The sequence below is a fragment of the Mesoplodon densirostris genome, chromosome 19 (genome assembly GCF_025265405.1).
Source record: "Mesoplodon densirostris isolate mMesDen1 chromosome 19, mMesDen1 primary haplotype, whole genome shotgun sequence".
Lineage (NCBI taxonomy): Eukaryota > Metazoa > Chordata > Mammalia > Artiodactyla > Ziphiidae > Mesoplodon > Mesoplodon densirostris.
The window spans coordinates 13,718,871-13,745,544 of NC_082679.1; the positions used below are offsets into that span (position 1 = coordinate 13,718,871).

The 26,674-nt window shown below is 54.5% G+C and overlaps 2 protein-coding genes across 3 annotated transcripts; both read left to right on the forward strand.

Annotated features, from left to right (window-relative positions):
* Positions 1–229: 229 nt before the first annotated feature.
* Positions 230–19,546, forward strand: SIRT2 (sirtuin 2). 2 transcript variants are annotated; one of them, XM_060083916.1, is made up of 16 exons: positions 230–306; positions 1,139–1,185; positions 4,340–4,388; positions 4,648–4,761; positions 8,163–8,204; positions 8,365–8,471; positions 8,600–8,656; positions 9,313–9,381; positions 14,610–14,739; positions 16,547–16,606; positions 16,927–16,982; positions 17,139–17,215; positions 17,302–17,353; positions 18,398–18,468; positions 18,616–18,682; positions 18,803–19,546. In XM_060083916.1, exons 1-16 carry the CDS (start codon positions 291–293, stop codon positions 18,956–18,958), a joined length of 1,170 nt encoding a protein of 389 aa, XP_059939899.1. In that variant the 5' UTR covers positions 230–290; the 3' UTR covers positions 18,959–19,546. The 2 variants fall into 2 exon arrangements, with proteins under 2 accessions (XP_059939899.1, XP_059939900.1); XM_060083917.1 differs by lacking the exon at positions 1,139–1,185 and having other exon boundaries at positions 272–306.
* A 1,498-nt stretch (positions 19,547–21,044) lies between these two features.
* On the forward strand, positions 21,045–26,488 carry RINL (Ras and Rab interactor like). The gene is made up of 11 exons (XM_060083915.1): positions 21,045–21,094; positions 21,294–21,453; positions 22,730–22,832; positions 23,791–23,863; positions 23,947–24,011; positions 24,285–24,434; positions 24,520–24,918; positions 25,319–25,636; positions 25,897–26,028; positions 26,180–26,343; positions 26,426–26,488. Exons 1-11 carry the CDS (start codon positions 21,045–21,047, stop codon positions 26,486–26,488), a joined length of 1,677 nt encoding a protein of 558 aa, XP_059939898.1.
* The last annotated feature ends 186 nt before the right edge of the window (positions 26,489–26,674 follow it).

Below are 26,674 nucleotides of genomic sequence, written 5' to 3' on the forward strand. Positions count from 1 at the left end.
CCACACCGTGACCAATCAGAGTATTCAGATGGACTGCGACTCTCTACCCTTTCCCACTCTTTCCGCGCGCCCTTTACCAACATGGCTGCGGGAGCGGGGCACTCTGGGATTCGTAGTCTAGCCCTCGCGTGTCTTCCTTACCGCAGAGGGGCTAGCTCCGGGCGTTGTTGGCGGCCGCGATGGCTCCTGGGAGTTGTAGTTCTTTGCCCTGTCTCGGCGCCCTCCTGTTTCCGGTGCCGTCACGGGGCAGAGCAGTCGGTGACAGTCCCGAGGGCCCCCGCCCCGCGCCCATGGCTGAGCCGGATCGTGAGTCGGGGGCCCTGGTGGGAGGGTCGGGCCGCGCCGGGGCCTGGCTGAGGGCTGCAGGCCCCGGGGCCCGAGGGCGGGCGTGGTGGGGCAGGAGATGGGGGCTGCATGGAGGGGAATGGGATTCAGGGGCCGTTGCAAAGTGATCCATATTGCTAGATTGGTGGGTTTCTGGGTCGCGAGGTTTTAAGGGTCCGTTTGCCACCTCCCTCAGGTTACTAATGATCGCGTCTTTCTCTCACCTTAGTTGCTAAGGACCCTCGTTATTAGGGACTTTAGAATGCCGCGGTCCCGGTTGCTAAGGGTACCTGGTTGTTAGTGGGAACTGTAGGATGCTAGGGGACCCCTGGTGTCCCCTCCTATCTCTTCCTTCCTCTCCTAAACCTACCATCCCACCATCCCTGCCCCCCACCACCCACCACCTCTTCCAGGCGGAGTATCTCTTCTTATCTTCTCTCTTCCTTTCTACGCTTCCCTCTGCTTGTAAACCGAGCCCTCCCGGCACACGCTCACACACTACTGCGTCCTTCCTAACTCCTCCTAAGTCTTCCTCCATTCCCTGTATGCTTTACTTTCTTTTCCCTCTCCTAAACCTTCCCGTCCCAGCCTCTTTGTCCCTCACTAACCACCTGTCCTCCCAGCACTCCCCACTCATAAGATCTGCTTTTCCCCATTCCCTCCCTCCATCTACTCCATTTTTACACTTCCACCCCAGTACAACTAGGTCGGTGGGTCTTCTTGACCCCCTCTGGCCCCCGCTGCTTTGAAACCCTTCATTCCCCCTTAACCACTCCCTTCACCATAACCACATCTGCTCCCCCTCCTCCCCCAGCCTCTGACCCTGTGGAGACCCAGGCAGGGAAGGTGCAGGAGGCTCAGGTGAGATGGGGGGAAGGGTGGAGGGAAGGAGAGAGATGGACTTCCAACACCTCACACGGGGGGAGGTGGCAGAGGGGAGACAGATACCCCAGGGCCCTCAACTCACTGCCCCGGCCCCTCACCCCACCTCCTGGTTCATCCTCCCGGGGAATGGTGGATTCCGGGGACTGTCAGAGAAGGGTGTGCATCCTCAACCCCAGGCCTGCCCTTCCAAACTTTCCTTTCTCCTTGCCCTCCCCACCGCGTCCCCCATCCCTTCTGAAACTCATTTGCACTGGGCATGGAAGAGCTTTGGTCCCTGAACTCACAGATCTCACGGACAAGTGACTAGACAATGACCCTATGGGGTGATAATGAAAGTAGCTCAGGGCACTTTGGGAGCCCAGAGTAAACTCTGTGGGGTCACACAGATTCCAGCCAGTCCCTTCCCTGGAGGAATCCACAGGCTGATATAGGAGTCAGATTGAGATGCAGCACATGGTAGTTAGTGTAGAGTGATTTAGAATTTTCTTAGGCAAGGTGAGAAATGGTGTCCCAGACAGAGGATACAGCTTGTGCAGACACTGAGGGGCATGAAAGAATGTGATGTGTTCAGGAATCAGGTGGCTGGGGAGGTCAGCTAATTATATTCACGGTTAGCATTTATTGAGTACTTACTCCAGCCGGGTACTCTGCTTAATGTTTGATGTGCCTCGTCTCATTTCATCTTCCCAGCATCCCTGTTGGGGGGCAAGGTCTACTGTAGCCATTTTATGGATGAGGAATTGGAAACAGAGTTGTTCAGTAACTTGTCCACTGTCCCTTGGCTAGAAGGGCAGGGACGGGTTTGCGACCCATGGCACCCGGCACATTGCGTCCCGGATGCTTCGCTGGAAGCGGGCTCACAGAGACCCCACCAGCACCTCCAGCTCCCCCTTAGGCCGTGTTGCTCCCACGTGCTCAGCAGGGCCCTGAAATCCTTCCACAGAGCCTCACTGTCTGCAGCCTGAAAGCATGCCAGCCCACCCACAGACGCGAGATTGCAGTTCAGATGTAGGCCAGTGCAGGAGCTGTGATGAGAGCACCCCACAGATGCACGACAGAGCCACACCGAGGGGATAAGAGCTTTCTGTTAGGCCGGGCTTCTCCCTCGCCTGGCTCCCAAAGCACCACCACTGTCAGGGAAAAAGGTTCAATGTGAAAAAGCGATCCTCAGTCCCAAAGAGAGAGATTCGAGGATGTAAATTGCAGCATTGTCTCATACAGAAAAACTGGAAACAGCCCAAACGGCTATCAGTTGATGGGTTAAATGAACTATGGTGCATCCTTACAATGCAACACTATGTAGCTGGTAGGTCTATGATATATTGTTTTGTGGAAAATGCAAGGTGCAGCATCGTACTGTGGTATGATGGCCCATTTCTGGGGAAATAATGAGTTTTACCCGCAGAGACAAAATCTGGAGTAATTACCATTGTACTGTTAATAATAGTGGTTAGCTTGAAGTGGGGGAACGGGACGGGGGTTGTGGGTGAGGGAATCATGAGGCAAGTGCCCCCAAGTTATACATTGTCTAATGGTCAAAGTTTTTGTGCAGCTTACACAATCCTAAAGTAATGAAAAGTTTTAACTATGTTTGGAAGGGAGGTTTCTATTCAAAAAGGCTGGAACCAGAGTTGTGAGTGATGGAGAGGGGTTGTTGGAGGGGTTTTAAACAGGAGAGCGAATTGGTTAGTTTTTTGTTTGTTTGTTTGTTTGTTTTGGCTGCACCACTTGGCTTGCGGGATCTTAGTTCCCCAACCAGGGCTTGAATCCAGGCCCTTGGCAGTAAGATCACATAGTCCTAACCACTGGACTGCCAGGGAATTCCCCAGAATTGCCTTTCTACAATTGCATGAGGTCCATTACAGGGCCCAGGCCTGGTCTAGCACACAGCACAGCAGGTGTCCATTTGTTCAGAGGTGGATAGTTCTGGAACTCCCGCCAAGTGCCAGACCCTGTTCTTGGTGCTGGGCATCCAGCGGTGACGATGAAAAATCCCAGCCTTCTTGGAGCTGACATCATGGTAGACTCCATAGATGTTCGTGATCAGATGATTAGACTGGAGAAGCCACAGAGAAGGGCCTTTGAAGTGGAGGGGAGCGGGCTGACCCATGCAGGCCGTCACACACAGGGCAGTAGAGTAGATCAGAGGTGAAGACTGAGGCTGGGAGCCTAGGGAGGAGGTTGGGGCAGGACCGCTGGGAGGACAGGCTGGACCACGTGGAGCCCTGGAGAGGGGACGTGTTATGGCAGGAGGGCAGGGGAGGGAGGCAGGAGGCGTCTGGCAGACTGGGGGCCAGAAGCCACACTGAGATGGGGCCCAGGAGGAGGAGCAGGTCTGGGGGAGATGCTGAGGCCAGTTTGGGACACGGTGGGAGTGAGGGACCGGGGGTCACTTAGAAGGAGGCATCCAGGAGGCTGCGGGAACCCTGGATCTGGGGGACGGACCAGTGGCGTGGATGAGGCCGACCAGGGAAGGTGAACAGAGAAAGTAGGGAGGGCCCAGGACAGAGTCCCAGACCCTCAATTTGGGAGTCTGGCTGAGGAGAGGAGTCGATAAAGGAGATGGAAGGGTTGGAAGGTGGAGTGGGGGGCTTCAGGCAGGAGGGCTGACGGCTGCAGGGTGAGGACCGAGGCGTTATTCCCAGGAGTGACTTAGGTGAGGAGGGCTGCTGGCCAGGGCAGGGGACTAGAGGGGTTGTAAGGCGGAGGCCGTGGACACCGGGAGGTGATGAGAACAATAGCCAGTGCTTCCTGAGCAATCACCACCACACACCCGCCCCCAGGGCTGTTCTGAGCACCTCCCAGAGGTGATCTCACTTCATCTCACAGTAGCACTCGGAGGTGAGTGTCCTCCGAGCTCCATTCCTAAGAGGAGGAGCTCGGAGACTCAGAAGAGCAAAGTCACCCACCAGAGACTGTGCTCCTTGCAAGTAGCAGAGCTGGGTTTTCCAACACAGGCAGCCTGTCCCAGAGCCCACACCCTGGCCCCCAGCGCTGTCCCCTCCACCCCTCACTTCCTCGGGCCCAGCTCCCAGCCAGAGCCTTTTCCCCAAACCCGTGTCACCTCCCCCTTCCCTCCCTCCCTAACCCCACTTCTGGGGCCTGATCACCCCACCCCCACCCCTTCCAGGACTCAGATTCAGACACTGAGGGAGGAGCGGCTGGCGGAGAAGGAGAGAGTGAGTATCTTCCTTGAGAGCACGGTTCTTGGGGGTGGTTTAGGGCAGGGATCTGGGTGCCCACCTCCGCCAGGGGTGACATTCCAAGTATGTAATAGCAGATGCAGTGCCAGCGCCTGGAGGCCGCTGGCTGGGCCAGGCATTGAGCTCTTAGTTGCGGGAAGGCGGCGGGGCCCCAGGGCTGGGCAGGGGCACTTGGGGCCTCTGGGCGCCCTGACTAAACACCCACCCGGCTGCTGTCTCTCTTCTTTTTGGCCAGTGGACTTCCTGCGGAATTTCTTCTCCCAGACACTGGGCCTGGGCACCCAGAAGGAGCGTCTGCTGGACGAATTAACCCTGGAAGGGGTGACCCGCTACATGCAGAGTGAGCGCTGTGAGTCCTCTGCCTGCACTGGGCCCCTTCCCCTCTCCTGGCCCCAAGTGACTTAGCCCCAGCCATTCACAACTTTCGTCTGCAAGTCACAAGAACCTCAACTCAAACTGGCTTATGCCAAAAAGGGAGTGTGTTGATCCTGTAACGAAAACCCCGCTTTAATCATGGCCGGATTCAGCGGCTTCCATGCTGTTGTCAAAAATCTGAACCCTCTCTGGTGCAGCTCTTCTCTGTGTTGGGGTCAAGGTTGCTCCTGGCGGTGGCAAATACAAGTTCCACCAGCCTAGTGGCTCCCACTGAAGAGAGCATCTTTCTCCCGGTAGTTCAGGCAAAAGAGCAGAGATCGGCTCCAGTTGGCCCAGGTTGGGTCACATTCCTACCCCTGAACCAATCACTGTGTCTCTGATTGGCCAGGCCTGTTTGACAGAATGAAGATGCTAATAATAGTAATTACCTTATAGGGTTATTAGGGGGTTACATAAATTCATAAATGTAAATGCCTGGAACCGGGCCTGGAACAGAGCAAGAGCTGCGTAAGTGTTCCCTGTGACGATTATTACAGGAGGCTTGTTTCAGGTGTGGTGTAGAGGTGCCTCTTTACGGGGTCACCATGTAATTTATATTTCTTGCCACGAGTTGAGGTCACCAGAGTCTGAGAAACCGAGCCCTCGGCAGTCCTCGACTAGAACAATCCACTCTTTGAGGGTCCTGAACAGCCTTTTGTTGAGGACGTCTTCTCCAGTTTCCCTGTCCTCCAGCTGCTGCCGTCTCTCCGAGGGCAGCCAGGCCGGCCGTCCTGAGCCTCCCTCTCCTAGGGCAGGCCAGACAGCTGTCTGCAGCCACCTCTTGGCTTGGGTGGGCCCCCAAGAGAACGAAGGCAGTGGCATCAAAGCTTTCATTCCTTCTGTCCTCCTGCACCTGGGTTTTAGGATAATTGACTCATGAGGCGCCTGTGAGGGGATAATAATAAATAATAACAATGGGGACTTGCATGGCGGTCTGTTGGTTAAGACTTCGCCTTCCAATGCAGGGGGTATGTATGGGTTCGATCCCTCGTTGGGGAGCTGAGATCGCACATGCCTCACAGCCAAAAAACCAAAACATAAAACAGAAGCTATATTGTAACCAATTCAATAAAGACTTTAAAAATTGTCCACACAGGGACTTCCCAGGTGGCGCAGTGGTTGAGAGTCCGCCTGCCGATGCAGGGGACACGGGTTCGTGCCCCGGTCCAGGAGGATCCCACACGCCACGGAGCGGCTGGGCCCGTGAGCCATGGCCACTGAGCCTGTGCGTCTGGAGCCTGTGCTCCGCAACAGGAGAGGCCACAACAGTGAGAGGCCCGCGTACCACAAAACAAACAAACAAACAAACAAAAAATGGCCCACACCAAAAAAATCTTTAAAAAATAAAAATAATAATAACAATGAATTGAGCTCTCGCTGTTTGCCAGGCACTGGGCTAAGCACTTGACAGGTGTCCCCTCCTTTGATCTTCACATGATACCTGTGAGGAATGATCTGGACAGAGGAGGAAACTGAGGTGCAGAGAGGCTGTGATTGGTACAGGGTCACACTTCTGGCAAGAGGCAGAATCAGGGCTCGATGCCAGGCCGCCTGAATCCAGGGCGCACACTCCCTTCCACATGGCCCCTGGTGGGTCCACTGGGCCTAGTCCAATGGCATCCCGAGACGAAGCCAAGGGCTGTGGCTGTAGCAGGCCTCAGCCTTTGTCACCCTTGCTGTCCTCCTTTGCATAGAACACCCCAGAGGCGGCCGGTTCACAGGCGCCTCACACCCGTGTCTGTCCATCAGCTGATGGGCAGATGCCAAGGGTGCTGCATGGCAGGGCTGCCAGCCAGCCAGCCACTGAAGAGGCAGCTGGGCTGTTTCTGCACAGCCCCACGTGCTTGTGAAGTGATGCCACCCCTACCACGCCTCCCCATCTTCTTTTCTGAAAGCTGGTGACAATGGGGGAACAAAGCACTTATAGGTATACAAATCATGGGGCTAAAGAAGTTGAGTACGAATGACTTGAAGAATCATCAGTGCTGGGCACTGATCGAAGCTTCACAGGGATGAATTGATTCTCTCAACAGCCCTGCGAGGTCAGTACTGCGATTATGCCCATTTTACAGAGCAGGAAGCTAAAGCCCAGAGTGGTGATCTGAACTAAGACGCCCCCGCTAGCATGCAGAAGAACTAGGATTGGAAGCCCTTATCCACTCTGCTGCTCACTGGGCATGGGCTGAGAGTGGCCAGTCTTTGGTCTTCACCTGAAAATTACCAGGCTTCCGGTGGCTGATGTGCATTTGATTATAGAGGGAAGTCCATATGCTAGAAATAGATGGCCATCCAAGATTGTGTCCAAAAGATGAGGGGTGGCCAGAGATTTTTTCACAATAACGTGCAGCTCTTCTGGGGGAAACCTCCACCCCACCCCTCTCATGAAGATCTCACGCATTTTTGTCTAGATCTAGCGAGGAGAAATTTCTCTCCAAGTGGCCTTTTCTTGAATCTTACTACATTGCTATAATTTCCTTTCTTTTAATATAAATTTATTTATTTATTTTGGCTACGTTGGGTCTTCGTTGCTACGCGTGGGCTTTCTCTACTTGCGGTTTGTTGCAGTGCGCCTGAGAACATTGTGGTGGCTTCTCTTGTTGCGGAGCACAGGCTCTAGGCGTGCGGGCTTCAGTAGTTGTGGCTCGCGGGCAGTAGTTGTGGCTCGCGGGCTCTAGAGCGCAGGCTCAGTAGTTGTAGCGCACAGGCTTAGTTGCTCCGCGACATGTGGGATCTTCCCAGACCAGGGCTCGAACCCGTGTGCCCTGCATTGCAGGTGGATTCTTAACCACTGCGCCACCAGGGAACTCCCCATTGGTATAATAATTTCAAACAGTGGATTCTTTGACCCCATGCTGGCTCTTCCATCAGTCACCTGTGTGACCCCTTCCCCTATCTGAGCCTCAGTTTCCTCATCTATAACGTGGGATGTTAACACCTCCCTCCTTGAGATGGTTGGGAGAGCCATTCAGGGATCTGAAATGCTTGCCCCAGGGCCAGGCACAGAGTAAATGGCTTCAGGGTCTGTGATGGGTGGTATTATTTAAGGGTAAGAAAGGGAAGGGGAAACTTTGGTCTTGTAATGTAATCATTACATTCAGTCTGTGATGATATATTTGATTATTAGACAGCAGTGCCACTAATAATTTTTTAAGTTGTCAGAAGTTCATTGTAAACATCAGTTCAGTACTTAGTTTATGTCAAAGACAACCGTCTTAAGATAAATGGCTCATATTTTGGTGCAGTGTTTGATGTTCAAAACAAAATGTTACAACAATAAACAAACGTAAACTGAAAAAAAAAAAAAAGAACCACGCTGCATAAACTCTTCTCCTCCAGGTCGCAGGGTTATCTGTTTGGTGGGAGCTGGAATCTCCACTTGTAAGTGCCCCCCTCCCCCAAGAGAACTCCCTGGTTGGGGGCGCCCCTTCGAAGAGCTGGGGAGGAGCCGTATGGGGGCCCTTGCCTGGGAGGGTCAGTGTGGTAGAGAAGGGGCCAAGGTCCCTCATGGATTGATTGCCCACTGCCACTCCTCCCCCAGCTGCGGGCATCCCTGACTTCCGCTCCCCAAACACGGGCCTCTACGCCAACCTGGAGAAATACCATCTTCCCTACCCGGAGGCCATCTTTGAGATTGGCTACTTCAAGGTACGTGTCCTGCAGGGAGGAACGTCTGTAATGGGGGTGGGGGGTGGAGGCGTGGCCGCCTCTCTCCAGCTCTCATCTCACCAGGGCCATCTGGGTGCCCACCCGCCCTCCGGCTCTCTTTCCCACAGAAACATCCAGAGCCCTTCTTTGCCCTCGCCAAGGAACTCTATCCTGGGCAGTTCAAGGTGAGCTCTCTTTTGTGGAGGCGGTGACAGGAAAGGTTGGGGGCCAGCAGGCATGGGAAAGCCCCCTCCAGGGGGCTTCAGACAAATATTATAGCCATTAAACACATGGGCTCTGGGGAAGTTCCCTAGTGGCCTAGTGGTTAGGATTCCGGGCCTTCACTGCCGTGGCCCGGGTTCAATCCCTGGTTGGGGGATTGCAAGCCGTGTGGCACCATCCAAAAATATATATATATATATACATGGGCTCCGGGCCCAGACTGCCTGGGTCCAAGTCCTGGTCCCTCATTTCCTGCTCTAGTGTCCTTGAGCCTCAGTTTTCCCTTATGTAAAGTGAAGCTGATAATAGTCCATGAGAAGGGTTGTCGTGAGGCTTAAATGAGTTAATGATACATGCAAGAGCCCAGACTCCAGGGCCAGTCCTCTCTGTGCAAACCCCAACTCCACAACCTGGGTGACTTTGGCAAGACAGTCACCCTCTCTGTGCCTCAGTTCCCTCACCTGTGAAATGGGGATAACAAAGGTGCGCACCTCACGAGGTCGGTGTGACCATTCTGTGAAGGAAAACAGGCATGGTGCCTCGAACAGTTCCTGGCACATGGCGGTGCGCGGTCAGCGTCCTCTCTCTTCATCGGCATTGTCACGATTGCTCCCCTCAGCCCACCGTCTGCCACTACTTCATCCGCCTGCTGAAGGAGAAAGGGCTGCTCCTGCGCTGCTACACGCAGGTAGGCGGGACCGCGGGCATCCTGGGAGGAAGAGCACGGGCTGGAGGGTCCTGAGAGCTCAGGCCGCGGCTTCTCTGTCACGTGACCTGCAGTGACTCACGTCCCCTCTCTCAGCCTCAGTTTATCCCTTTCTATAAAACAGAGGCCAGAACAGCTTCGCCCTCTCAGGTCTGTGGTGATGTGGCAGTGGCCTCCCTCAGGGCCATCCCAGGAGTACGTCTCTGAGCAGACACTGTTGGCACCATAGATGTCGTATTTGGCTGGGCTTTCCAGCAGATGACTCCAAACGGAGTTGATCTAATATGATCAGTACACCTGACAATTTTCCGGCTGGTAGCTGTAAACTCTTAAGGAAGGAGCACTATTTTTTTGTGTGTCGGGGGGGGACCTTTTAAAAATATATTTATTTATTTATTTACTTGGCTGTGCTGGGTCTTAGTTGTGGCAGGTGGGCTCCTTAGTTGTGGCTCGCTGGCTTATTAGTTACGGCACACCGGCTCCTTAGTTGCAGCAGGTGGGCTCCTTAGTTGTGGCATGCATGTGGGATCTAGTTCCCCAACCAGGGATCGAACCCCGGCCCCCTGCATTGGGAGCGTGGAGTCTTAACCACTGCACCGCCAGGGAAGTCCTGGGAAACCCTTTTATAATTGGCACAAAGGCCTTGTGCGTACCGTGGGGCCGTGGCTCATACATGTCAGGTGCTTGGCTGAGGGCCTCGCCGGGGTGTCCTCAGGGAAGGACAGCTCCCATTGTTGGCTTCCGAGTTGGTGAGCCTTTTAGGGTCTCGCACCCCTAATAGTGAAAAATGTTTGCACCTCTACCTTTGTTTCATAAATATGTATTGAAATGACATGAGGTACTATAACCCTGATACCATGCCTGCTCTACTTCATACCTCAGCACCCCACATTATACAATAGAGAGAGAACACGTGGATAGACACAGGTGTTCTAGTATTTTCTTCCTGCGCCTGGCAATCTGGAGCCTGCAGCCTCAGAAGTTGCCGCCAGGGGGAGGATGAATTCTTTGTAGGTCCAGAATTCTCAAGTGGGCGTCGTGCTCCCACCCATGGCTGGTGCTCCCACCCATGGCTGGCGGGGGAGGGGATGGCCTCCTCCTTCCAGGAGGAGCCCCAGCTCAGAATAAACCTGAAATTTCTTCCCAGAGAGTCAGTTTTTTCCATGAGATGTGACTCAGACTTGATATGAACAGCTCACCTGAAGCCAAGTGCCTTCATGAAATCCTCACCATAGCCCCTGCTGGCAAACCTGTTTGTAAGCTTCTGTCCCAATGTTTTCTGAGTGTCAACCCAGTGCCAGGCCCTGCAGGCAGTGAACGGAGGGAGCAGACATCCCTGCCCTCCTGGAACTGACACTGTAGTGTGGGGAGAGACAACGGACGAGGTGGGTGAGTTGCGTAGCTACGCTGATGCTGAGAGGTCTACGGAGTGCAGCTGAGCAGGAAAGGGGAATCACGCTCTGTGTGTGCGGGGTCGGGGGTGCTGTAGTGAACAGGATGTCAGGGAAGGCCTCACTGAGAAGCAGGACATTTAAACAGAGCCCTGTAAGAGGGGAGGGAGGGAGCCATGGGACCATCTGTAGGGGGAGAGTGCATTCCAGGCAAAGGGAACAGCCAGTCCAGAGGTCCTGAGGGGAGACTGCATTTGGCGTGTTCAAGAAGCTGGATCTGGACTTCTCCGGTGGTCCAGTGGTTAAGACTCCACGCTCTCAATGCAGGGGGCCCAGGTTCGATCCCTGGTCAGGGAACTAGATCCCACATGCCACAGCTAGGACCCGGCACAGCCAAATAAGTAAATATTTTAAAAAAGAAAAAAGAAGAAGAAGGAGAAGCTGGATCTGAGTGAGCAAGGAGGACAGTAGTAGGATGGAGGCTGGGCCAGGGAGGGAGCTGCCGAAGGGGAGAAGTGGGCGGCTTATGAACCCGTTTTGAAGGTGGAGCCGGCAGGACTTGCCAATGGGTTGAATGTGAAACGAGTCGTGAGAGAAGGAAAGGAGTCAGGGATGACTGACTCCCTCTCAGCCTGAGTACCTGCTGCCTTTTATTGAGATGGTGGGACGTGCAGGTGTGGGGGGCAGAGGAGGAGCTTGGCTGAAGGCATGTCGAGGTTGAGATGCCCATTAGACAACCACGTGGGGACATGGGCAGATAGCTGGACACAGGAGTCTGGACTCGAGCTGGAGAGCAGCAGATAGACGATGTTTAAACCCTCCAGACAGAATGAGATCACAGGGGTCCCAGCACGAGAAGCCCAGGCCCAGGCCCAGGCGGCTCATCGGGGCTGCTCAGAGGGCTCGCTTCCCAGCTCTGTCTGAGGCAGAACCCCCTGCCCCAACCACGAAAGCACACCAGCTGTAGGCTATTTTTAGACGAAAGCCAACACCAATGCGTTGTGAGGTCAGCGTGAAATGTGGTAGCATTTCCCCCCAGTTGCAATTCTTCATGTGTGGATTTAAGTACGCATACGTATTCAAAATGGCACATTATGTAACATAGACAAAGGTGGAAAAAATTTTTCCAGTCTCACGTTTCATGAAACCTTTTTTTTTTTTCAAACTCATCACCCTCTTCTTTAACCTCAGCCACTTTTTGAATCACTGACCCAGTTTTCTGGAACACATTGTCTTCACGTCTTTCTGAATTGTGACGACGCAGCACTTTTGAAGCCACACGCGATGCTATTTTTATCTCAAGACACAAGTATCCATTCAAACGTGAGAACAGTTGTCGCCTTCATTTAAGTCACTGTGATCTCAGCAAACCAGCTTATCGCTCTTTTAAATCTATATCTATGGCATTTACATCATACATAGGGTTTGTACTTGGCTTTCTTTCATTTAAGCCCTGTCTGGAGGATCCTTCCATATCCGCACCCACATAGCAGCTTCATGCTTTTTTTTTTTTTTTTTTTTTTTTTTGGCTGCGTTGGCCTTCGTTGCTGCAGGTGGGCTTTCTCTAGTTGCAGCGAGCGGGGGCTACTCTTCGTTGCAGTGCATGGGCTTCTCATTGCGACGTCTTCTCTTGTTGCCGAGCGCGGGCTTCAGTAGTTGTGGCACGCGGGCTCAGTAGTTGTGGCTCGCAGGCTCTAGAGCGCAGGCCCAGTAGTTGTGGCACACGGGCTTAGTTGCTCTGTGGCATATGGGATCTTCCCAGACTAGGGCTCGAACCCATGTTCCCTGCATTGGCAGGCAGATTCTTAACCACTGTGCCACCAGGGAAGTCCCAGCTTCATGCTTTTTAAAAGCATGTCAGAGACGTGATGTCTTGAAACTAGAAGTGAGCCAAGGTTTAAAATTCAAGGGATTGCAGATGAAAACCCAGACATCAGGCTCCTCTTGAAAATCAGGAAGAGCTGGCTGTACCCTGGGTGGCTTTCTGTGGGGGAGAGTGGTTGGCTGGAGCTGAGTGGCCGCTGCCCACCTTGCCCAGGGCCCACCTCCTCACCATGCCCTATTTCCTGCCTGATGCTGAGACCAGACATCAGTTGCTGTGTGTTGCCATGCATTGATTGCTGCTTGGCCTTTATAGCGAACCTCTTGAGCCATATTCCCCAGCCCCAGCTTCCCTCCCTGGGGGCCACAGCTGCTGCCTACTTCTTGGGTCTCCTCTGAAGATATTCCATACTTAGGCAAGCAAATACACAAATTCATATATTGATTTTTTCACATCCTGTACACACTGCCTTTGTGATTTGGGCCTTCTAACATCTTGGAGAGATCACTTCACACCAGTACATACGGGTTGACCCCATTCATTTTTGTTTGTTTGTGGTTTCTCCATCAAAAGTGGCATCAAGGGAATTCCCTGGTGGTCCAGTGTTTAGGACTTTGTGCTTTCATTTCTGAGAGCGTGGGTTCGATCCCTGGCCAGGGAACTCAGGTCCCACAAGCCGCACAGCATGGCAAAAAAAAAAAAAGTGACAACAAAGGGTAACACAGAGGCATGTAGGTAGACCTTTGACGTGCCATTTAGTTATGTGCATGCACACTGCTTACTTACGTGTCAGGGAGTTGGTAGACTAAGTCAAGAAACAAAGGCAAAACTAGCATTTCTAGTAAAGGGGGGAGAGGGAAAGCCACAGAGAGTCTGGGAACAGTGACTCTTGTCTGCATGTTTTGGGTATAAACTGATGGCTGGCTGGGAGCAGAGAGGGCAGTTGGGGCTGTCTGCCCTTGAAAGGGAACCCTTTCAGTTGTTCACGGAGCCTCCAGGAAACCTCGTTGGGTCAGCTGTGGGCTGCATATGCCCGGCCATCTCTGTAACGTCTGCCAGTGTCCTCCAGCAGCACCTGCCTCAGCAGCATTCCTCGTGGGCAAACAAAAGCTGCTCCAGGGCTTCCCTGGTGGCGCAGTGGTTGAGAGTCCGCCTGCCGATGCAGGGGACGCGGGTTCGTGCCCCGGTCCGGGAAGATCCCACATGCCGCGGAGCGGCTGGGCCCGTGAGCCATGGCCGCCGAGCCTGCGCGTCCGGAGCCTGTGCTCCGCAACGGGAGAGGCCACAACAGTGAGAGGCCCGCGTACCGCAAACAAAAACAAACAAACAAACAAAAAGCTGCTCCAGAGGGGCTGGAGAAAGCGCAAATGTCTATGTGGAAGAGAAGAATATTCTTGCCTGTTGAATAAGTAAAGTATCTCTGTCTGGAAAGACTACAAGTTAATATACTATCAATGCAGCAGACCATAGTAAGGTTAAGTAGGAAAACAGTGTGATGAAAACCAAAAAACCCTCCTGATTCATTGATTTTTGTTAATGCCTGGCCAGGGCTGCCACAGACAGCTGTGCAGATTGGGTACTGCACAAGGATGCCATATCTGAGGGGGCTGCGTTTACGGTGGAGACACTGGAGAGTTGTACGTTTATTTCACCAAATTTCTGGCAGGTGCCACTAGAGTGTCTGGTTCTAACAAAACACATTTGCAGCAAAACGGAAGCAAAGTGGCCCAAATTTGCCAGGGCTGGTTGGTGGCAGTGGGTCTGGGCTCATAGACATTTGAGTTTGGGCCCCTGCCTTTAAGTGTCCATGACTTACCTTTTCAGAGGTACCATCAGGATGAACGGAAGAGTTTTAGACACGCCCTGCCCCTTGCTTCTCCCTCCCTCCCTTCTCCCCTGTCCCACTTGCTTTTCTCAGCCGCAACTCCTGGCTCTGCCTTCTGCCCCTTGGGGGTATGTTTCGCTCCTGACCTTCTCTCCTCCATCTCTCCCTCCAGAACATAGACACCCTGGAGCGAGTGGCGGGGCTGGAGGCCGAGGACCTGGTGGAGGCCCACGGCACCTTCTACACGTCTCACTGCATCAGCCCCGTCTGCCGGCAGGAGTACACGCTAAGCTGGATGAAAGGTGAGGGGCTGGAGGTTATTATCCCCGAGGGCAGGCCTCCCGTCCCCTGTGTGCTCCCCAGCGCCAGGGACAGGGTCTCCACGCACGGACGCCAGCTCTGTCCTGCACAGCTCTGCAGCTCTTTTTAGCAGATAATGGCAGCCCCCAAAGATTTGAGGTGGTAGTGGGGGTTCATTTCTCCCGACACCACCTCACAGCCAGGTTATGATGGATGCAGACTCCAGACACAGAGACGTGCGTTAGCAGACAGGCCCCCACGTGGTCATACAACCTGTTCTGTGAGGTCATGAAACCCTAGCTCTTTGTCCTTTGGGCGCTCTGACCCCATCTTACATGAGGGGCTCATCCAGGCAAGCGCAACTACACTCTAAGAAGAGCAGAAGTATCTGAGAGAACTTTCTGGGGTGAGGGGAATGTTCCATATCTGCAGTGTCCAACACGGCAGCCACTTGCTACATGGGGCTATTGAGCTCTTAAAATGTGGCTAATGTGACCGAGGAACTGAATTCTTAACTTTCTTTAATTTGTATTAATTAAAATTTAAAAGTCACTTGTGGCTCTAACCAGCATACTGGACAGCACTGCCCCAGAGGCACAGGATTCGACCAGCCCATTAGCTGGATTCAGGCGAGCAGAGGCTGTGGCGTGTGAAGCTGGGCACGGCCCTGGCTAAGAATGAAGACTGGGGGCTGTCCTTAAGGATGCAAACTCCAGGGCTTGCTAAAGTCATCACCCCTGTTCATGCCTGGGCAGAGTGTCCAAGAAGAGAAGGAGGAAAAAAAAATCCAGCCAGTCCACATTTCTTGAATGCCAGTGAGAGCTGATTTCTGACATCCATTGTGCTAATTAAGAAGCCACTTACTTCATCCATGGAAACCCATTTCTGACATTCTTTATGCTGATTTCACAAAGCCTCTGGTGTCCGTGTGTGATAAGGACAGCTGCAGCGCTGATCGTAGGGCCCCTGGAGTGTGGCCTTTCTGACAACATGCCAGCTGACCGCCCCTGGGGTGAGGATTCCTGAATAGCCCAAGTGCACGCAGCTGGGGGTGATGTACAATTAACATTACCCCATTATGTTTCTCTAACAGCAGTAGCACAAGCATCACCCGCAAAATGTCACGTACTGTCAATGCAAAAATATTTTCAAGTAAATGACAGACCTTAAAGCAGTGGTCTGTAAATATCTGTTGAAGGGATGAGTGAATAGTTGAATGAACAAGCCAGGATTCCGTGGGTTGCAAGTGACAGAATGCTTTCAAGCTTCCTTAATCAATAAGCAATGAGGAGGAGGATTGTCATAAGCATGGGGTGTGCGTGGGGGCAGGGGTGGGTCTGTCACAGAGCCCAAGTGTGGGAAGCACCTGCACCTAAGGTTTTGTCCCCGTCCCAGCAGCATCTGCATAATTCTTCCCTCTCTGCCACTAGGCCTGGCACCTACCAGGCCTCTCTGACCCACGATGAAGTAGGGCTGCCCTCAAAGACCCACTGGCCGAGCTTCACTCCCAAGTCCAGATTCCCCAGGTCGGGGGTTGGTGGAACCCAGCTGCCCCTTTTAGGGGCGAGTGTCTGCTCATTTGTTTGTTCGTTCATTTAATAGCTATAGGCTGGTGCTGGGAGCCACCCCAGGAATCTTGGGGGCGGGGGAGGGACAGCTGTCTAAGAAGGGAGGTCCTTCCTGAGCAGGGCAAACACCTCAGGAGGCCCTCCGGGTGACAGTGAAGGGAGGATGGGGTGGGCAGGCAGGCTGCAGCCCCAGCCCAAAGCCTCTTACCTCCTCTTCTCCCTCCCCATTCCCCACGCCCAGAGAAGATCTTCTCCGAGGTGACTCCCAAGTGTGAGAAATGTCGGAGTGTGGTGAAGCCTGGTGAGCCTTGGGGCCAGGGACCAACCGAGGTAGACTCAGGCTGGGACCCCCTCAGCCACTAACCCCTTCCCAGGAAGGCCACGCTCCCTATCCATCCATCCACCCCCGTCACCCTCTCTCCCTGACAGGTGCCCGGAGTCTGCCCCAGGGAGAGTGGGTACCATAGCCCCTAGTCTGTCCCCAGTGCTGCACACTCCCGCCCCAGCCCTGGGCTCCACCTTCTGCTCCTGCCTGTTCTCTCTCTCCCTCCCTGTCTCTACCCCCCTGCTTTTTCACTGTCTCTATCTCTCCCTGTGTCTGTCCATCTGTCTCCACCTCAGATATCGTGTTCTTTGGCGAGAACCTCCCAGCGCGTTTCTTCTCCTGCCTGCAGTCAGTAAGTGTACCCGCCGCGCGTCCCCCATCTCGGTCCACGCAGGGGCAGCCTGGGTCCTGCCCTGGGGAAGGTGGCTTCCCCAAGTAGCTGCGGGTGGGCTTGTACCGGGGGCCGGGGGCCGGCAGCCCAGCCTCACTGGCCGCTCCCCCTTCGCAGGACTTCCTGAAGGTGGACCTCCTCATCATCATGGGCACCTCCCTGCAGGTGCAGCCCTTCGCATCCCTTATCAGCAAGTAGGTTGGGGCTCGGGGCTATGGGGGGCTGCTGGGGACTGGGGGAGCCGGCACAGGCCCTCACCACTCAGCTCGGCCTCCACCAGGGCGCCCCTCTCCACCCCGCGCCTGCTCATCAACAAGGAGAAGACTGGCCAGGTGAGTCCTTTTAGTCACACCCTGCCACCCCCGCACAGGGGCCCCACATTGCCTCCCCCCGGCCTCCTTGGGAACCAGGGGACAGGTCTCTGGGGAATCCCGATACTTTGGACCCCTCAGCTCAGACCTAAGGATTCTGGAATCCACAGGGGTCAGGTTCCAGGCTGCCCTGCCTCCAGGATTCCACAGGCCTCTGTGTCATTCACCCATTTTTCTTAAAATTTATTTATTATTTATTTTTGGCTGTGTTGGGTCTTTGTTGCTGCGCATGGGCTTTCTGTAGTTGTGGTGAGCGGGGGCTACTCTTTGTTGCAGAGCACGGGCTTCTCACTGCAGTGGCTTCTCTTGTTGCGGAGCATGGGCTCTAAAGTGCACGGGCTTTAGTAGTTTTGGCACACGGGCTCAGTAGTTGTGGCACACGGGCCCAGTAGTTGTGGCTCGCCAGCTCTAGAGCACAGGCTCAGTAGTTGTGACGCACGGACTTAGTTGCTCCGCGGCATGTGGGATCTTCCCAGACCAGGGCTCGAACCCGTGTCCCCTGCATTGGCAGGCAGATTCTTAACCTCTGCACCACCAGGGAAGTCCCTCATTCACCCTTTTGAACGAGTGACAGAACCCCAGCTCAAAGCGACTTAAGCCAAAACAAGAATGTCGTGCTTCCCGTGACTGAAGAGTCCGGGCTCGCTGGCCCCTGGGCCTGCGGCAGTTCTGTCAGGAGTTACCCGCTGCCTCTCTTGTCTCTCTTTTCCTGAGGTAGCTTCACTCCCAGGCAGGGGCTCCCTCCTGGGGACAGATGTTTCTCCAACAGGCAAAAAACGTACGGTGTGCCAGATGCCGTGCTAAGCATTTTCTCTGTATTAACCCGCTGACAGTACAACCCTAGGAGTGGGTTTGATGATCACCCCCACTCTACAGAGAAAGAAACTGACGTTCAGAGAGGCCAGGCCACTTGAGCAAAGTCACGGAGCTGGGATTCCACCCCAAGCCACCTGGCTCCAGGGTCTGTGCTCTTAGCTCCCCCCGACTCCACCCCCTTCCCCACAGACTGACCCTTTCCTCGGGATGATGATGGGCCTCGGAGGAGGCATGGACTTCGACTCCAAGAAGGCCTACAGGTGAGGCCCTCCCGCGGCAGCGGGGGGGCAGTGGAGCCTTCAAGGGACAGGGCCGAGGTGGGAGGGAGGGCACGAGGGCACAGGACAGGGCAGAGCCAGCAGGGCCCTGGGACAAGCCTGGGAGCTCTGACTCTCACCCACCCACAGGGACGTGGCCTGGCTGGGTGACTGCGACCAGGGCTGCCTGGCCCTTGCCGACCTCCTCGGATGGAAGGTGAGGAGCCTGGGCCACCCCCACCCACCCTGAGCCCAGCCCCTGGACCCCCGTCCCACAGGTCCTCCGACCTTACGATGCATGATGACCTCTGACCTCTGTGAACTTTGCCCCCTGCAGAAGGAGCTGGAAGACCTTGTCCGGAAGGAGCATGCCAGCATAGATGCCCAGTCGGGGTCAGGGACTCCCAACCCCACCACTTCAGCTTCCTCCAGGAAGTCTCCACCTCCTGCCAAGGAGGAGGCCAGGACCACGGAGGGAGAGAAACCCCAGTGACAGCCGCATCTCCCAGGCAGGACGCCCAGCTTTGGGACAGCTGAGCCCCAACCAGGCCTCCTGGCCCCCTCTAACTTACAGCTCTTTTCTGGGGAGCTCAGAACATTTCCTCAATCTACTAACTACTCCCTCCCAAAACTGGGGTCCCAGCACCCCTGACCCCAGCAAATCTCTAACATTCTTAGGGGCTGAGGCTTGGGGTAGCCAGTCTCTCTAACAGCCCGCAGCCCCTAATCACCCTTAGGGCCAAGGATCAGCCTCCCCTAATCTCTAACTGCTCAGGGGGCCAGGGGTCCCTCCAAACTGCTAACTGTCCCAGGACGAGAGCCCCGGGGCCCCCATGCTCTCTACTGTTCCCAGGGGCTTGGGGCCAAGTAGACGAAGTCTAACCTACCCTGGGTGGGGAGGTGCGCCCTCCAAACATTAACTCACACCCAATGGGGGGTCCAAGCCTCAAGGCCTCCCAAGTCTCTGCCTACAACTCCCAAAGTGGGTGCTAGGCCCCCTCACTCGGGACCCGCTTCCCAGGCAGGGGTGGGCAGATGGTGTCGCTTAGTAGAGACAAATTAAAGACAAAAAACAACGAACCGTCAGCTGTCTGGCCTCGCCGTTCTGTCCTGTGGGCCCACAGGGAAGCTGCCGGAGGAAGCGGGCTAGACCTTGGGCCACTAAGGAAACAAGTACATCCACACGCTCTTATGAGAAAGAGTGAAGGGTGCCGAAGGGTGCCGAGAGGGGACTCCTGGGGCCATGGGAGCCGCATGGTTCTTACCCCTGGACTCCCAGACTGCCAGGGTCCCTTCCTCCAAAGCCCGGTCACCTAAGGCCTGAGCCCCCGGAAAGAGGGAGGAGGGTCGATTTCAAATACCCCCAGCCCCGCCTCTTCCCCCTGCCCCACTCAGCTTCCTCTCTCTGCGAGGAGCACTTTCACTTCCTGCTACTCCAGGCCTCCCCTCGGAGAACAGGTAGGGGTCCCCAGGGACTGAGCAGCTGACATCATCACCCTCCCACTGACCCACCGCCTCCCTGTGGTATCAGGCAGCTGCTGCCATCCCATCCTGCCCAGCACCACCCATCTCCTTCTCCCCTTCTCATGGAACCCAGGCAAGCATCTGTCTCCCTCCCCCCACCCCTCCTGACTGCTCTCCCCTGGCCAGGGCACCTGCTCTCTGTCCCCCACTTCCTAATACCCTGGGCTTCTGGTCAGTGGGCTGATTGATTTGTTTAGCTGTTTATTTTCCATCCCCTATACCCACCCCAAGAAGAATGGAAGCCCCTGGGAGCAGGGGCCTATTCTGCCCATCACCCTTTTCCCCAGGCACCCTTTCACCCTAATCTGGGCCTGTACTCAATAAATATTTGTTGGATGTATGGGTGTACGGATGGATGGATGGATGCATGGATGGACCTAGGACTCCTACTCCTGGGACTGCTGCAGGGAAAATATTTTAGAATGCCCACCTTAACTGATAACCCACTGTAGGACTCTCTACCTGGTTAAAAGGGTTGGGGTCCGATGGATAGAGGGACAGATGTGTGATAAAGCAAAAAGAATAATAGTAAAATCTAGGTAGTGGGTATGTGGATGTTCCCTGTAAAATTATTTCAGTTTTTCTGAATGTTTTAAATCTCTCATAATAAAACGTTGGGAGAAAATATTTGAGGGCTCCTCTGTGGTCTGGGAAGGGAGGGAGAGGAAATGTTGTATAACATTTGTCACAGTTACAGAGTGCCTGCTATGGGCAGAGCCCTTTTCCGGGCACTGTATTTTGACAAGGTTGTTAGTTAGCTGGTCCACATTCATGAGGCTGCCCCGGATGTTATAATCTGAAATATTACCCTACCGCTTGGTAAATAGCTATCATTTTGAGTCATCTTCCTCCCCCACGACGTCAAGACTCAAGACTCCTGGGATCCCCAGATCGCCCCACCATCCAGCAAATAAAGAATTAATACCTGGCACAGCAAGGGGTCTCAATCCATTCTGATTGGTCAAGGTCTCTGCCATGTGGGTTGTAAACAGACTTATCTTCCTCCCTGCCAGAGGCCAGACCATGGCTCACTGGCCTTCTGCATCCTGAGGAGGATGGCACAGCCAGAGGACAAGGCCTCAGCAGGCCCCACCGATGGGGAGAGGTGAGGGCTGCTGGGGCTGTCTCCAACTCCTGCCCCTGGATTCAGAAGCCCCTTCCATCCAGTTCCCACCCGCAACAGGACCCAGAACCCCATCTCTGACCCTTTGCCCCTGGGCTTCCCCTTCCTGTACCTTTGACCCCATCTCAGTGTCCAACTGCCTTCCTCTGTCCCCTGGTCTCCTGGTCCCTGCATGTCCCAGACTAATCCCATCACAGGCGAATGGAGCAGGTGAGACCCCCTTAAGAGTCCTTGGGACCCCAGAGCCACTCCTTCGCCTTCAGAGGACATGGGGGGTGTGGCAGATCCCAGAGCTGGATGCCCAGGATGCAAAAGCCCTTCTGGAGCTGTGGCCACCAGGGGTAAGTGCTCACAGCCGGGGACCCTCTCTGACCCTCCCCATGACACTCTGAATCAGTTCGGACCCTGCTGGTTGCTAGTGACAAACACAACACAGACCAGGCAAATTGAAAGGCTACTTATTGATTCAAATGACTGAAAAGCCCAGAAGTAAAAGTTATTTCAGGAATGTCTGGATCCTGAACATTAGACAATGTATACATTTCTCTTCATTCCACTTCTTGGCTTTGTTTTTTGTTTTTCTGTTTTTCCCTTTTTTTGTTTGTTTTTGTTTTGCCACAAGGCTTGTAGGGTCTTAGTTCCCTGACCAGGGGTTGAACCTGGGCCCTCAGCAGTGAAAGCGCAGAATCCTAACCATTGGACTGCCAGGGAATTCCCTTGGCTTTGCTTTAAACTGCAGGGAATTCTAAATATTTGGGGATGCAAGTAAACACTTGTTCTATAATAGCTTAGATAAATAGGCATTTATCTTTCTAACATAACCAGAAAGGTAGCTGCAGGCTCCAGTTCTGCTCCTCAGGTGACATCAAGGCCATCTTTTCTGCAATCCTCCTGGACTCCCCTCATGGTCACCCAGTGGCTGCCCCAGACCCAAGCACATGTGTGCATTCCAGGCAGGAGGAAGGGAGAAAGGAGGCGCCAGTCGCATTTTGTTCTTTTACGAGGAAAAACAAAAGCCTTCATAATTGATTCAGAATATACGGATAAGGCCCAGGTAGCAGCATTTTTAAAAGCTCACCTGGGAGTTATACAGAGGTGAGAACCACTGCCTACATCAATCATTATCCATCTTCTATGGCTGGGCCTATTAATGCCCTGAATAAAGCTGGAGTTCTGCAAGGAATAAGGAATAGATCTGGAGAAAGCAACTAACAGGTATACCACAGTTTCCTCCTCAGGGGGGCTTTCTCTTTGTGGTGAGAGAGATGGCTGGCCCCAGCTCAGGGCCACATCTCACCAGCTTAGCAACCCCAGTGTAAAAAGAGGCCTTTTTCCAAAGAGCTCCAGCAAAAATCCTGTGGAAGATTTCCGTTGGCTGAGCTTGGTTCACGTGCCCATCTCTGAACCAATCACAGTGGTCAGAGAACACTGTCAATCCTATTGGCTAGGTCAGGTCATGGACCCACCCCTAGGGCTTGATGGAGAGTTAGTCACCTACAGGACCTAGAGTAGAGAGTTTTCTAAAGGAAATTGGAGGTGTGGAACCCAAAATAAGGGCAATGGATGCTAGGCAGGCACAAATCCTCTTCAAACTGAACTTTGCCTCCATTCCCCCAGAGTTTCCTGGTCATAGGACATGATCCCAGACAGGTCCTTGTGTTGAGGACAGGACCTTCACCAGGGGAAATCAACACCTACCAGATCCTGAAGCTTCCTGGAGGTGAGGAGCCTATACCCCCAAGTTTCCAGTCCACAGCAAATTTATCACCAAGATTGGTCAGTTTTAATTCTAAAATATCTCCTGAATCTCCCCAATGCTCTCTACCTCCATCACCCTAATCCTAGCCACCATCACCTCTTGCCCAGACAATTTCAGTAGCCTCCTCTCTGGTCTCCCTGCTCCCACCCTTTTCTTCCATTCTGAACACAGCAGCCAGAGTGATATTTTCAAATATCAATCAGATGTTATACATTCCTGCCCTAAACCCTGCAAAGGACATGCAACATCTTTAGATAAACATTAAACTCCTTACAGCCCATCACGGCCTATAAGGTGATGAATGATTAGCTCCTGCCCACCTCTCCATCTACAGCCCTTCATTCTCTCTACTATAGACACACTGTTTTCTCTGTTCCTTGAGCATGCTAAATGTGTCCCAACTTCAGGGCCTTTGTATTTGTTTTTCCTGCATGAATGCCCTTCCTTCAATGGTTAGTTTAGTCTCCATCCTTTAGGCCTCTGTAGAAATGTAATCTTCCTTGACCACCACAGCTAATGAGAGCCCTGGTCACTTTCAATCACTCCATTTCATTCATAGCACTCAATACATTATACACTTATCTTTATTTGTTTACTCATTCATTTTTGTCTCCCTCCACTAAAAGGTAAACTACAGGAAGACAGAGAATGTATCTGCCTTTTGACAACTGTATCCCCAGTGCCTGAAAATGAATAGGTGCTCAATAAATATTTGTCTAATGCATGAATCCTATTTGGTGGCATAAGTGGAATGCAAGCATAAAGTCACAGGAAAAGATAGGGACTGCAAGGGTAGAAATTTCCTTGTTCTGAAGGTTCTTGGGGGACCTGCAGGACTGGGGAAGAGAGAGTCCCAGGGAAAAGAAGGCTGCTAACCCTCAAGTTTTCTAACTTGTTCCTCCTTGCCCTCTCCCCTCAGGTGTGTCTCTGGAGTCCTCTAACCTCTGCATGTCAGACCTGCCCCATCTCCTGGCCTTCCTATCAGCCAGCAGGTACAGGTCACCTTTCAAAAGGGCTAAGGGGGATCCTTCCCTATGATACCTCACCCATACTGTGACTCCTCATTTTTTCTCAGGGATGTTTTGCCCAGAACACTGCTCTTGCCCCCTCCCACTCTAGGGCCTGGAGACCAAAACACAGGTGAGGCGTGATTCTCTAATGGAGGAAGAGGCCACCTTTCCACCTTCTTAGTCCAGGAGGATGGTACTTGAGGGACCAAGCTACAGGGTTCGAGGGACGATAAGGCTGGGGTTTGAGAAGGGTGTGTGTGGGGGGGTGTGTGCTCGACTCCTGGGCCTGAATGAGGAGGTGCCAGGGACCAAGCCTCAGTTCTTCCAGTAACGAAGCTGGACACTATGTCTCCAAGGCTGGCCCCTTGGACACCTGGGACACCTCACTTCTGCTGGCCCCCAGATCCTCTGCAGATTGGCAGCATCCAACTCAACACCTCAGGGAGGGTGTTCTTTGTGGTGAACAAGCTCTACCTGGAGACCCACAGAGGGTGGGAGATGGAGCAGACGCCCCCAGAGACACCTCCAGAGACTGCTGGGAGACATGATCCAGGTTAGATGAGCAGGGCCCTGGGCCCCTGAGGGCTGAAGGAGCTGCCGCCACTGTTTTGTGGAACTCAATCCTCTCTCCCCATCAGCCCCCAGGAACCCAGCCCCTCACCAGGTCTCCTGGGTGGAAGGCCCACTCAGCCCAGAAGTACACCATCCTAGGCCAGCTCTGGCCAGGCTGGTGGAAGAGAAGGAGGAGGATGACTACAAAGATGAAGAAGAGGGAGCTGAGGATGCGCTCACACGCCACATCCGGGCTCTAGCCAGGGCCCGGAGCAGCTACGTGGCCAGGCAGTTCCGGAGCTTTCGGGTGCGCCTCACCTCAGAGGCTGAAGGTCCCCACAGGCCTGGGGACCCGGCCACAGAGCTGCTTCAGGATATGCGGCACCTCCTTGCTGACCTCCAAGATCACTTAGCAAAGGACCCCGATGTCAGGGCTGTCTTTGAGAGCAGGGTGCCAGGGGCCCCCCAGAAGGACGAGGATCTAGGTAATGAGGAGGGCTGAGAGGGAACTTAGGGCCACTCTCCCAACCCGCACAGCTTCACGTTTGCCATCTCTTGGCCCTACATAGGTGTTCACACCCAACTTCCTTCTCTCCGCCTGTGTGCACACCTGTTTCCTTTTCTACTCACACGCCCTTTCCTACATGTAGTGATACCTATTCTGTTCACCACTGCTCCATCTCATACACGTGTGACAGCCATACACTCTCACGTGCTCGTTCACACCCAGGCTCCTTCTTCCACACGTGCTCACACCTAAATCTACACAAGTGGGTGGCCAGAGGCTAGGAAGGTGTTGCGGTTGGCGAGGGTGGGTCGCTGGAGAGAGAGGGTAGGCGTGGGTCAGCCTGGCGACCCTTCCTTCACCCATCCCAACCCCTGCAGGCCCCGCGGTGGAGGCGGCCCTGTGCCGGGCGGTGCTGGCGCCTCTGAAGCCGGCCCTGTGGACTCGACTCCGCACGCTCCGCGCCCCAGCTCTGCGGCAACTGCGGCGGCGACAGATAGCCCTGCGGGTGGAGGCGGGGCCGCCGGGAGCTCAGGGGGCGGGGCATGAGAGGCGGGGCCCCGTCCCCGCCCTGCGAAACCGCATCCACGCGCGCCTGGCGCGCCTGCACTCAGCCTGCGCCCCACGCCGCAAGGTGTCACTCCTGCTGGCGGTGTGCAGTGACGTCTACGAGGGCCTGGCTCGGGACGAAAACCAAGGTAAAGGAGGACTCTTGAGTCTACCTGAATGTGGAGTGGCTTGAGGGTTACGGGAGCCAGGTAGGAGGCTCCCGTGCACACGTCGAGGGGAAGATGGCATGCTCTAGCAAGAGGCGTCTACGCGGGCCGCGGGAATCTAGTAAGGGGCGTTTGCATGCCCGGCAAAGTGGAAGGGCAGCCAGCACTTGCGGTCCTGGGGATCGGATGGAAGGTGCCTGCACGCCCCGTCCACCCCAGAGCCTGTCCTCCGGCTCCCCTAGAGCCCCTGGGGGCCGACGCCTTCCTGCCAGCGCTAACAGAGGAACTAATCTGGAGTCCGGACATCGGGGAGACTCAACTCGACGTGGAGTTTCTCATGGAGCTCTTGGATCCGGACGAGCTACGGGGAGAGGGTGACGCCCCAGCCCCAGAACGCCGGGACCCAAGAGGGGGCGCCCTAGGCCGCCCGCCTGCAGCGGGAGGGAAGGCGGGCAACCTGCAGGGAGACTGCAGGCGGCCAGGGAGCCTGAGGGCGCTGCGCTGACCTCCCCTTCTTGCCCCTAGCCGGGTACTACCTGACCACGTGGTTTGGGGCCCTGTACCACATTGCCCACTACCAGCGCGACACGGTCCGTGCGCCCCAGGGGCTCAGCTCTGAGGCCCGGGCCTCCCTGCGCCAGTGGCACCGCAGGCGGACGCTGCATAGACAGAGCCCCGCCGAAGCAGAGGTGATCGCCCCTCTGGACTGCGGGTGGAGGGGAGGGCTGGATCTGTTGCCTTTCTGACCCAGGCTCCTGCCTCTCCCCACAGGCCAAGCTGCCCTTTGAGGAACCATGGGCAATAGAGATTGTGCAAGAGGCCAGTGATGATTAGAATCTCAAACCCTTCTGCTCCGAAAGCAAGATTCGGGAGGCACCTAGGGCAGCACCAACTTCTGACCCCTGTAGTTTAGACTAGAGGCAGCAAGAAGGAGGGGCTCCCAGGAAAAGGAAACGGGTCTGAGGGAAGACCTCTGAGCCTTTGCACTGGCTGTCCCTGCTTCCTGGAATGCCATTCCCG